The sequence below is a fragment of the Phascolarctos cinereus genome, unplaced genomic scaffold (assembly GCF_003287225.1).
Source record: "Phascolarctos cinereus isolate Bilbo 61053 unplaced genomic scaffold, phaCin_HiC Scaffold_4;HRSCAF=312, whole genome shotgun sequence".
Classification (NCBI taxonomy): domain Eukaryota; kingdom Metazoa; phylum Chordata; class Mammalia; order Diprotodontia; family Phascolarctidae; genus Phascolarctos; species Phascolarctos cinereus.
This window is the reverse complement of record NW_027555847.1, coordinates 269,300,199-269,313,103: the sequence shown is the minus strand read 5'-3', so window position 1 is coordinate 269,313,103 and position 12,905 is coordinate 269,300,199. Positions and strand designations below refer to the sequence as shown.

General features: G+C 38.1%; 1 protein-coding gene across 4 annotated transcripts in view; it reads left to right on the top strand.

The window, feature by feature from the left end:
- SLC24A2 (solute carrier family 24 member 2) overlaps positions 1-12,905 on the top strand; it is a 299,391-nt gene that overhangs the window by 147,433 nt on the left and 139,053 nt on the right. For 3 of the 4 annotated variants that reach the window (XM_021004589.2, XM_021004591.2, XM_021004588.2), the window contains exons 3-4: positions 7,201-7,239; positions 10,401-10,509. In XM_021004589.2, the coding sequence (XP_020860248.1) occupies positions 7,201-7,239; positions 10,401-10,509 (148 nt within the window). The remainder of the gene's footprint in view (positions 1-7,200; positions 7,240-10,400; positions 10,510-12,905) is intronic. The other variant, XM_021004590.2, reaches the window with a different exon arrangement.

Here is a 12,905-nt window from a genome sequence, read left to right as displayed (position 1 = left end):
ATAAACCTGACAAAAAAAACACAACTGGAGTTTTTCTAGCATGACCTGTCCTTGAGGAACCTGTACCAATTCTTATTGACTTTAGTTGCCTTTCTTTCTAAGTGCTCACAGACCACCACCTTAATGAGAGTTCTAGAATTTGTCTAGGAATCTCCATTTTATGGCCTGGGGCACTAAAGACAACCTTAGAGCCAGAACATCAATTCTGTCCCCAGACAAACTTCTCTGCCACCTACATCCCAGCCCCATCTTATGATGCGCTGCGCTACACAGGACAATACCTGATAAGGGGCGAGCTGACCACAGAAGGTCCATAGGACATAGTAAAGAGGGAATCACTGACCCTTAGCAACGTTCATAAGGGTCAGGATATAGACAAAAATGACATAGATGTACAATGACCCCCCATTTCTTTGTCCCTGATGAGATATTTTTGGTAATTTTCTAGCACAAAGGAAGACTCTTAATTATCTTGCTGATAAGTTTGACCAAAGAGAGAATTTGGGGAAGAATAACAGGGACTCTGGTACCTATGACCCTGAACATCTTAGAGAGTCTTAATTTGCCATAGTGCTAAGGCATGGATTTTCACTGTGAAAGCGGTTCAACATTCAAAGCTTTGATTTCAACTTTTGCTCTCCTACAATGATCACAGCCTTCAAATTTCCAGTGTGCCTGTTTTCTTACTTTTGATCAATTTATTTTTGAAAAGTGTTACTCATGTTTTGAATGTTTCACTGTGTTTGACTAGCACTCAGTCAGTCAATAAACATTTATTAAGGGCCTACTCTGTGCCAGGAACTGCGATAAGTACAAGAAATACTCTCCTACCTCCCCACCCCGAAAAAAAAGGCAAAAAGACTATGTTCTTAAGGAACTCACAGTCTAATGAGGGGGACAACATGAAAACCATTGTGTACAAACAAGATAGATAAAGGATAGATTGGAGGTAATGGATAGAGGGAAGGCGTTAGCATTAAGAGAGAATAGGAAAGGCTTCTCATAGAAGATGGGATTTTAACTAGGGCATGAAGGAAGTACTGGAGACTAGGAGGCAGAGAGGAGGAAGGAGAATATTCCAAGCAGGGAGGACAGACAGCCTGGAATATGGAGAAAATGTCTGGATCCTGGCAGGGATAGGGAATCTCTTGAGTATGTTGAATAGAGGGATGACATGAGCAGATCTGAACTTTTGAAAGATTAATTTGGCAGCTAAGTGGAAGACGAATGAGGGTGTGGAGAGACTTCAGGCAGGGAGACCAACCAGAAACTATTGCAGTAGTCTAGGTGTGAGGTGATGAAGGCCTACAATGGGGTGGCAGCAGTGTCAGAGGAGAGAAGTGGAAATATATGAGAGTTGTTGCAAAGGTAAAATCAACAGAACTTGACAATAGATTAAAATTGGCGACAAAACAGGTGAGGCATCAGAGATGACACTTATGATGCGAGTCTGGGTGCCTTGGATGGTAATAGGGAAGTTCAGACATGGGGAGGATTTGGGAGGAAAGATAATGAGTTCTGTTTGGGTCATTTTGAGTTTAAAATGTTTACAGGGCAACCAGTTCAAGATGTCCTATAGGCTATTGAAGATATGTGAGTCTGGAAGTTTGGAGAGAGGTCACGGCTGGATAATTAGATCTCAGAACCATCAGCATAAATACGATAATTTAATCCATAGGAGCTGGTGAGATTGCCAGACTCTCTATAATATTTAGTAAAGATCAGAGTCTTGGGGGGTATCCACAGTTAGCTGGCAGGACCTGGCAGATAGGTAGAAGGAGAACCAAGATAGAGGTGTGTCATGAAAACCTAGAAAGAAGAGGCCAACAAGGAACAGACGGTGATCAACAGTTTTCAAAGTCTATAGAGAGATCAAGAACAATGAGAACTGAATAAAAGCCATTACATGGGGCAATTGAGAGATCATTGGTAACTTTGGAGAGAGCAGTTTTGATTGAACAATAAGGTTTGTAGGCATTGTAGAGAGTCAAAATGAGAGTGAGAAGAAAAGAAATGGAGGCATTAACCATAGATTACTTTCTCAAGGTGTATAGCCTCAAAAAAAAAAAAAAGAGAAGAGATATGGAATGATAGCTAATGGGGATGGATGGATCAAGTAAGGATGAGGAAGACATAGGCATGTTTATAGGCATTAGGGAATCAGGTATAGAGAGGGAGAGAGCAGGGAGTGTAGAGAGTAGTTTGTAAAAGACAGGAATGTGATCAGTTGGGCATGCAGAGCGGTTTGACTTGGCAAGCAGAAAGGCCTCCTCTTCATGTGAAAGGGATCAAAAAAGACATTTATTTGAATGCTGTGAGATGAGCTCTGGGCAAATGGCCCCAACTTTTTAAGTGAAATATGAGGCAAAAATCTCGGCTGAAACAGTGGAGGGGAGGGAGGGAAGGAGCTATTCCTGGAATGTGTTTTATGCTTGTCTGCTAACAATTGGGGGGAAAAATAGTCCTCTAAAAGTTGTTGGGCTATTTGAAGGAGAAGAAAAGAAATTGGGTTGAAGCGGGGGTCATTAATGAGTGCTGAATTCATCCTTGAAACCACCTCCCAAATTCTGATCTCACTTAAGCCCGCTTGCTCCCCAAATCGTATATCACTTCCCACACTTACACAGTGCATGAATATGCTAGAGCATCCATTACTGCCTTGAAATTCACCTCAAAAGAAGTGATCTTCCTCAGTTACATTGATGTCAACAGTAAACTTTGAACAAACTACCCGCTAACCAGAATAGCCTTTTACATGCCATAATATTATCCACGACTTGTCAGTAGAATAACTATAACACTTTAAGGTAGCTATAAGAGCAATGGAATAAATTTCATAAATTTGTAGATTCATGAAAGTTAATTCAAGTGCTGTAAGCCTTATAGCAAGACACTCATAAGGAACCTCATCAATCACCCTATTCCAATACTTTCACTTTATAGATGAGAAAAGGGAAGGGAAGCAATGTGACTTACCCAAGGGCACACAATTAATTTGTGGCAGAACACTTAGAAACAAGTGCTCTAAACTTACATTCCTCCTATAATCTTGTTTACATTACAAATTGGTTTACATTAAATTGTAGGTAGAATAAAGATAAACTTGGACCCAGATCCAGTTCAAATTATTACCTTCCAAATGAAGGCAAAGTCCAAGTTAATGAGATTTTACTATATTTAAAATTAAGAGGATTGAAAAATATAATGACTAAAGATTAATCCAGAAGCCCACACTAATTGAATTTTTCAGAAGTTGACTCTTATAAAATTCATTGAGTAACAATAATAAGACAAAATTTATTAATCATACTTAAAAAAAAATACAAAACTGAGTCAACCAAAGGCCTTAATGATTCCCTAAGTGTGCTCATGTGGCTGAGCTCTAAGGCTTAAATAAATTAAAATGATTATGCTCACTAAGAATCTATTCAGAGGAGACTATCCATTCTCATTTATATCATTTCTTTATAGTCTCCACTATTTTGTGTATAATTAAAACCCCTTCAAAATTGAACGCATAATGCAACCAACAGTATATTTCCATGACTCATATATTTCATCCAAATGCAAATATTAAGAATGTCTTACGTGAGCTTTGCTAATTATCAGTAGATGTGGATTAGCCCCTTAAATTACGCAATTGCCATCATATATCATGCATTGCTTCTTATATACTTGCAAAAATTGCCCACAGGGCTGTACATTTCTAAAAGGGGAATTTTTAAGAGTTATTGAAGTCAGTGTCAGGTAATGGATACGGGCTGGGCAGAGTCAGGAAGAACTACATTCAAATCCTGTTTCTTCACTTACTCGATATGTCACCCAAGGCAAGTCACTTAACTATGCTGAATTGGAATTTCCTCATCTAAAATTCACAAGATCATGAGGGGTTTTTTTTATAAAAAGTGAAATAATATTTGCAAAATGCTTAAGAAAACTTAAAGTACTATATAAATATGAATAGTGATTATTATCATGATTATTATTGGAGACATACACCCTGGGTTCAAATCCTACTTTGTGACCTTGATCAAGCCATTTCACATCTGTGCATTATCTGCAAAATGAGGAGAATGGACGGGATGAAATGTTGGATTGCATGATCTCAAGAGTCTCTTACAGCTGTCAGTCACATTGAGTCATTTATCCAATAAATATCTCGTTAGAGGCTACAATATGCAAGACACTGGACACTATCAAGGTCTACATGCTAAATCTCATGACCTAAATAGACATGTCCTAATGTTAAATTTTAACATTAAACTAATAGCACAAATTCTGATCTTACTAAAGAGTCACAATGATTTTTCTTTGCCAAGGTCCTCTTCTTTATGGTCATTGTTTCTGGTACAATCCTAGTTTGGGAGGCAGGAAGGAGCAGGAATAAATAGGAAAGTTTTCCTCTCCTTTTAAACCCAAAGACAGCTATTTCCCAGATAATTTTTTTTGTACTCAGGCTCTCTATTGGTGATATTTGACATTAAAAAGAAACCTTTTTCTTTTCTAAGTTTCCATTCCATTTATTCATCTATTCTGGAACAGAAATGGGCCACCATGATATCAGTGCTGGCTAATAATTATTTGTCTTCCATTTAAGCCACAAGGCGTAAATTTGTTAAGTGAAAAAGCAGCTCTGACAGTTAATCTCCATGTGTGTCAGAAGGCTGAGTTTACTGCACTGGATAATTTCCCCAGGGAATGGTTCTGGCTCGTGTTTGGAGGGAGGCAATAAAAGAGCCTTGGATCAAGGAGAACAGGTTTATATGATGACTTACTGAGCAAAAGTATAGAATCTAATGAAGATTCCTTTCCATCCATAACTTTTTGACCATAATTTGGTTATCAGTGACATTTTCCTGCATGTTCATTTAATAAGAATAAGAATAAGAATAACAACTAGCGTGTATAAAGTGCTTTGAGGTTTTCAAAGCACTCTACACATTATCTCATTTGAAGGTGTGAGGACCACAACCCTTTGAGGAAGGTGCTCTTATTATTTTCCAGATGAGAAAACAGAAGCTCAGAGATCTCATAATATCACACAGCTAGCAAATGTCTGACACAGGATTTAAACTCAGATTTTCCTGACTCCAAGTTCAACCTTGGACTATGCCACCTAGCAGCTTCATTTTATGTAAATCAAAGAGAAAAATTCCTGAACTTAGAGGGTTCGAGAAAGTGGTGCCAGTCCTTGTATATAATTTTACCAAAATACTGTGGTACTAAGAATTAGCTAGAAATAACCCACATGTAGCCTGTCTAAGCTCTAAGGATCCTTATCCCAACTTCCACTCTTGCAGTCAAGTCTCAGGTCCTGGAATAATACTACATACCCCTCCAGGGTTCAAGAGGATACCCTTGAAGAGTTAGTAGTGATTCTCTAATGCCATCAGCTTGAGACCCCACTGGTATACTTAGTTCCAAGATTATCATTTGAGAATCATAATAGTCAGCAAGTCTTAAACGGCTGTTAGAAAAGAGTACTTATTTCCTAAGGTTGTCCAGTTAAGAACAATTGGTACAAAGCATCCTCAAAAAAGTCTGTAATATCCTCTCCCCCAAATACATACAAAGTCTACAGGGAAATAAGCTCAAGCTTAGAGAGCATGTTTGGCAAAATGGTAATACAGACCCTGGTTGCTAGAAGCACCTATTGTGAGGGTGTTCAAGAAGTTCTCAAAGGCCTTCTTTGCCTGCAGAAGGCTTCAGATTATTTCCAATTTGCCTAATTTCAAATATATTCCAATTTGTCAGAGTCACTGAAGGAAATAAAATGGTTGGTGTCGCTTTTTCTGGAGAAAAGGCAAAAGTGGGTTAATTTATCCACAGGTACAAGTTCAGGCTAGAAAATTTCAAAAACTTGTGGAATGGATCCTAATTCTTCAAAAAAAAAGTTAATGGCATCCTGCCTTGCTTTGCTCCGTGACAAACATAGCCTATCAGTCACAGCATTTTCGCTTTCACGACTCCTGAGAGAAGAGGAAATGAAATTACCTTGTGGAGCCTAGCCCCATACCAATGTGCCATGTTTGGTGGTGCAGCTCCAAAACCCTTCTATTTGAGATTAATTTTCTCATATCGTAGGGAAGGTCAACACTCAAAGTCTGTTCCGTTCAGCTTTTCCCACTTAACAGAAACCTCCATTTTTAACATGAAAAACCTGAACACAGGGAGCAACTGAAACTGAATTCTATCTGCACTGAGTCTAACTTAAAATGTGACTTTCATCAGGTCATGAAAAGGTATCTCAGGTTAATTTTATTCATTTGTATAAAGGAAATGTAAATGCTGATTTCTTCAAAGTGATATCCAGATAACCTGATCTAATGTCTCAAGCCACTCTCTGTTGAGGTCTCCAATCATGTTCTAATCTTTTCGTTGGGGACATTATGACCTAGGACTGCACTGCAAACTTGGCATGTGGAAACAGTGAGCATCCTACAGAAATAATAACAATAGCATTCTTATAGCACTTCAAGGTTTGCAAAGTACTTTGTTTATGTCATATCATTTGATTCTCACAACAACCCTTGGGGTATATGCTATTATTATTCTGATTTTACAGATAAAGAAAGTGAGAAAAGAAAGTGACTTACCTAGTACCACAGTTAGCAACTCGGATCTTCCCGATGCCAAGTCAAATATGTTAGCCAATGTGCTACCAAGCCACCTACCACGTTACACAATGTAATGGACATAGTTGGTAATGTATCATAATTCAACATCAGTAAGTTAACGTGGAGAATATGCCATTTGCCCACAGAACTCTATAATGAAGATATTTTCCTAATTCTTTGCCTAGAAAAAAAGTATCTTTTAATAGTAATGGTAGCTAAAAATTTGTATAATGCTTTAAGGTTTGCAAAGTGCTTTACATAAACATTACCTTTTTTCATTCTCACAACAACCCTGTGAAATAATTGCTATAATTTTCTCTATTTTACCAATGAAGAAACTGAGGCTGAGAAAGAATTAGGGTTTCACAAGTGTCAGGTGAGATTAGAACTCAGTCTTCCTGATACCAAGTTCAACAGCACACCCTATGAAGTGATTGATATGTTTTAATTCCCAACCCAAGAAGCAAAGATGCAGAAATAACCACAACAGTTTCTCTTGTAACTAGTGCTTGAATGGAAACATGTCACAGGATAAACTATTGACTTATCTCTCTGTTTGGTTTTGCCTTTTCCTCTTTCGTAGTCATCTACTGCCAAGGACAAGGATGAACAAACTCTAACGGTAGGAAGCAATGCCTGTGTTTATATCTGCACGTCTTCCTACAGAGAATGGGGAGTTGGGTGGGAATGAGAGTGGGAGGAAAGAGGGAATTGATGGGTATGACAAATTATCCCTACCCTTAGATATTTAGAAGTTTTAATCTGCTAGTGGGTTTTTATAAGATGCTCTACAATTAGAGATAATTGCATTCCAACATAAGCTGACAAATTATTCATGCTACTAGGTTTCAAAAACATTGTCATCTTCACTGTTGTTTGGCATGAATTTTCTTGGGAATTGAAATAACAAAATACTTCCTAAACAAGTCCCAGGAGTGTAGTGCTGGTATTTAGGGACTGTTAGGGGATCTGTTCCTTTTGTTTGATGCATAAGGAAGCAATCTGCCTCGCACCTTTCAGGATCCGCAAGTATTTTTTGGATAGGTGGTTTTTACTGGTTAGAAGAGAAACATTATTGAAGGGAATCTATTCAATGCTACTTGTGTGATTCCTACTCAGAACAAGCTCCATTTTTGAAACCACCAGTGGTCATGTGTGCATCACCGAGTTCTATAGTAAAAGGGAACTAGAAGAATAAGATTTTAAATTCCTTCTACATATATATATATATATGTATATATATATATATATACATATATACATACATACATATTATATATATACACACTCATATATAAATATATACATATATAGATAGATATACATGTATAAATACAGATAATCATTGGAGGAACAATTGTGTATGAAAAACCTCTATGTCCCACTAGTTAACTTTATTTTGTTAGTTGTTGATTTGTTTTTGACAAATGTTCTGCCAAAAAATACTCTTTTTCCGCCCTATACAACTAGCAAGCAGATGTTTATATTATGGGCACTGAGGGGAAGATTTTCACATTTATTTTGTTTAGCCATAGACGACAATTATGCTTTGGTACAATTTACCATTTCCCTCCTCAAACCTGCTGTTACCTTCTTTCAAAAAAAAAATATATATCCAACAAAACCAGATAACTCAGGAAAAGACTCAAGAGTTTGGAAGGGAAAAGTCAGTGTAGAGATGGATACCTGTATGTGACACCTTCTACTTTGTCCTGGTGTGTTCAAAACACTTGTTTTCACTTGATAATTCACTACTAAGAAACCTCTTTCCTCTCTAGCTCATGAAATCTGGAAATGTTGTTTCCAGCAATATAGTCATTATTACAAAATTCTACTACATAGAGAGTGTTTGGATGTCCTGTGGAGTTTGATATAATGACATTTCATATAAGTTAAGCTACATAAGGGTTTCACGTAGAGTGTGGGGAAGCTTGGAGAAAGTGCTTTATTTTCACCTGACAGCAGTTGCATCAAACTTTTCTTCCAAAAGTCAGATAAAAGTGTAAGTTCCTACTTTATCTTGGATTTTTGTCTGTATAAATTTGACCTACGTTCCTTTATTTCTCATTTATTACAATAATCCCTGTAATGGCAAAGGGATTGTTGCTGTAAAGTACAAAAGGGCACCCAAAAGGTAGGAAATGAGTATGGTCCAGAGAATGAGGCTTTTTTAAGAGCTTGGGAGCAAAAAACTTTGCAATTTTTATCTTTAAAGAAAAAAAAATAATTTGGAATGCTATTTCTTTAATTCTTCATGGAGTCTAGATGACTTTCCTTTTGTCCTAAATTGCTTTTCCCAATCCCTCTCAATTTTAATTCTTTCTCTCTGCTAATTGTTTCCTATTTATCCTGTGTATAGCTTGTTTATACATATTTATTTACTTATTGTCCCCTCCGTTAGATTGTAAGCAGGGCAGGGACTGTCTTTTGTCTCTTTTTGTATCCCCAGTGCTAAGCACAGTGCCTGGCACATAGTAGGCACTTCATAAATATTTATTGACTGACTGTCAAGTAATATTATTTAGTAAAACCATCGTAAGTCTATAGCTGTAAGTGACCTCAGAGGCCATCAAGCCCAACCTTTTCATTTTATAGATGGGTAAACTGAGGCTCAGTGAAGTAAGTGACTTGCCCACCAAAGCAGAGGTAATAAGTATTTGAGGCAATTTTTCAACCTACAGTCTGGTTCCAGAGCCAGTATTCTCTCCATGGTACCGTGCCCTTGAAAATAGCTCCTATTAAATTCAATCAACAAGCCTGTATTAAGTGCCTGCTCTGTGCCAGGCACATTTTTAGGTCACTGGATATATACAAGTACAAAGAATGAAAGTCTGCCCTCAAGGAACTTACATTCAATCAAAGGAGAAAACAAGTAAAAATAGAAATAGATATAAAATATATATAAAAAATACAAGGTAATTTTGGAGGGGAGGAGCCAGTAGCTTAGCAAATCAAGAAAGGCCTCAGAAAACTTAGGATCCAGCAGAAATCCTCTGAAACATTCGCTACAGTTTGATGTCCTTAGGCTATTATTTTCAACAGAAGGGGAAGTCCTTCTTCCACTTTGGTATTGGAAAGGACTTTGAGAATATTTGGAAAAAATATATGGACATGTGGTAGAGACAAGAGACAACCAGTCCAATCAAGCAACCAATCAATAAATATTTATTAAGTTTCTATTCTGTGCCAGGCACAGACCAAAGGAGTGGATTAGAAGGGATAACTAGCTTAGAGGAAGTGTGATTAGTGGATTAGTAGTTTAGATTGCTGGAACTGGAATTAGAAAGACTTGGTTCCAATCCTCCTTCAGACACCCATTGAGCGTGTCCCCGAGGGCAAGTCTGTTTGCAGAGGCAGGGAGCGAACTGAGCACTGGGCCTAGAGTCAGGAAGCCCCAAGTTCGAATCTGGCTTCAAACACTTACTAGCTGTGTGACCCTGGGCAAGTCAACTCTGTTTGCCTCAGTTTCTTGAAGTATAAAAATAGGGATAATAGCAGCACTTACCTCACAAGGTTTTGTGAGGATCAAATGAGATAATATTTTTCAAAGAGCTTTGCACAGTGCCTGGCATGTAGTAGGCACTATATAAAAGCTTATTTGCTTCTCTTCCTTCCCTTTCACTTCTCTGGCCCTCAGTTTCCCCATCCGTATGTAACTGGACTCGATGACATTTAAGGTCCCTTCTGCAGTCCTATAGCTGATTGTCTCATAGAGATGAAATACATGGTGTTACAGCTGCCTTCCTTCTGTTGACTAGATCCTTTCCTTGTCTCTCCCTTCAGACTAAGCCACGGCTCCAGCGAGGTGGCAGCTCTGCTTCTCTGCATAATAGCCTGATGAGGAACAGCATCTTCCAGCTCATGATTCATACCCTTGACCCACTTGCCGAAGGTAAATACCAAGATTGACTTTTTTTTTAAGTTTCCATAGCACTAAACAAACAATTCATCTTTTCACAAAATTCTTATTCATGCTTATGCTGCTGTATCATATCATGGTTTCCTAGTCTGGTCTTCCCCAAGAGACTCTCTAGCTCCCTGCTCCTGCTTGAAAGCCATTCCTTTGGCCTTTGAATGATTTTCCCCGTCCCCTTGTATTACTAGTAATAATAGTAACAATCTGCTAACTTACTCTCTTGCCCCTTGTCTTAAATAAAGCTTGCCTTGATGCAAAGACGATAGCAAGGCTGAACATTCCCTGCTTCTTCTTTCTGAGGTTTCCAAAGGAAGTTATGTATAAATAAAAATCTACTCTGTGCTTTGTAATTTTGCTGGATCTGTGATTTTCAGTGTGGGGTGATTCCCCCCACCTATTGTACATTACAATCCTTCTGTAGTAAGACTCTATTTTATTACATTGGGGCCCGTTTTTTTGGTTTTTTTGTTTTAGTTTTTACTTTTTACAAGAAAGAAAACTAATTTGGAATATTTATTCTCTTGATTCTCATTGGAACCCAGAAGGCTTCTCTTCCTGTGTGAATCTTTCTTTAAATTCTCTGTGGAAAGTACAACCTCCAACATGGCAGAGGCTTTTTCTCTTGTTCTTTTAATATCTCAGAGACACCGATGTAGCACTTACAGAAATGTGTATGCCAGTGACCCTGTGATCTCATCAATGTCAGAATTCCCTCCATCAGTGCAGATCATAACTCATCCATGTCATCAGGTAATGATACCTGAACATATATCCGTCACATCAAAAAGAGAAAAAATGAACACAGAACTCACAAAAAAAAAAATGTGAGGCCTTATGTCTTCTAAATAGATGTGATGAATTATTAAACAGTGAATAGTATTCATCATAAAATGGTATTATTGTCTTAGTAATGACTACTTCTAGAGGGGAGGTTGAAAAAACACTCTGAGATGGTTTAGCCACTAAGGATCATAAAGTTAGGGCTAGAAGGTAACTTAGAGGTCACCTTGGTCAACTATCTTGTTTCACAAGTGTGGAAATAGTCTGGAGAAATTAAAAGGTTAAGTGATTTGCCCAGTAATAGTCACTAATTAAATTATTAGCTATTTAATAATTAGCTAATTATTAATGTAAATTAATGGCTTGCATTTATATAGCACTTTAAGGTTTGCAAAGTGCTTTACAAATATGATCGCATTTGCTCCACACAATGACATTGAGAAGTAAATGCTATTATCATCCTCGCTTTACAGATGTGGAAACTGAGGTGGAGAGAGCTTAAGTGACTAGCCCAGGGTCACACAGCTTGTAAATGTCGGAGGCTGGATTTGAATTTAGGTCTTCCTGACTCGATGTCTAGCACTTTATTCGCTGCACCCCCTAGTGGTGGAGCCAGTCCAGATTTGAATCCCTGTTCCCTGACACCAAATCTAGCAGTCTTTCCCCTGCACTGGCACCCCCTAGAAAGTCACTTTGTCATAGGTCGGAGGCTCATCATATATCTCAAGCTAAAAGGGCCCTGAGACCACATTGTCCAATATCTTCGTTGTATGTTTAAGGGAAATTTGGCCCAGGAAAAAGAAATGATTTGCCCCAGATCCCACAGATAATAAGCCTCAGAGGCAGGATTTGAATTCAAGTACCCCGACTGTATTCCTACCATACCACACAACCTTCATCAGTTTCTCAGATACCAATAGGATGATGGGAGAAAAATGAAGGACAGTTTAATTCATCTCTTGGGTTCTATTACAAACAAGGCTGTGAAAAACTTTTTTGAATATTAAAGCATTGCCTTGCACTCTCCCTTCTCTCCCCACCTACCCTCAAAAAAGTCCAGGCTTTTGTTACCTTTGTCTTCTTCCTGTTATTCCCAAAATCCATTCCTGAGATAACAAGGAAAGGTATTAGTGTATGCCCAGTTTAAATAGCATCTGGAATGTCATTCTGCAGATCTCTGCCAATGTGGCTTGAAAGATCTAAATTTCTCTGCAGATTTTTGGCTTGTTTTGAGGCAAAGCAGAACCTAAATCGGAGATGTTTGTGACTCAGAGTTGGCCCATTAATGCTTTTCCAGAAACACCTGGTGCTTGTTTGAGCCTTGCTGTAATTAAACTGTTTATGCCTGCTGCAGTGAGATGGGCCTTCTGAAGCCATGCTGCTGCTTTCAAGGTTAAACCTCTTCCTGAAAGATATGAAGGGCTCCAGTGGTCTGAATCACAGGGAATGCTGGGAGCCATAATCATTTCAGGACTTGAGTGATTAGGAAATATGTAAAGCACTTTAATATTTTTAAATTGCTCTATAACACAGTTGGCAAGGAAACAGATTGTTCTGTTTTTTTCTCTAAACTGCAATCATTTTTCATTCTC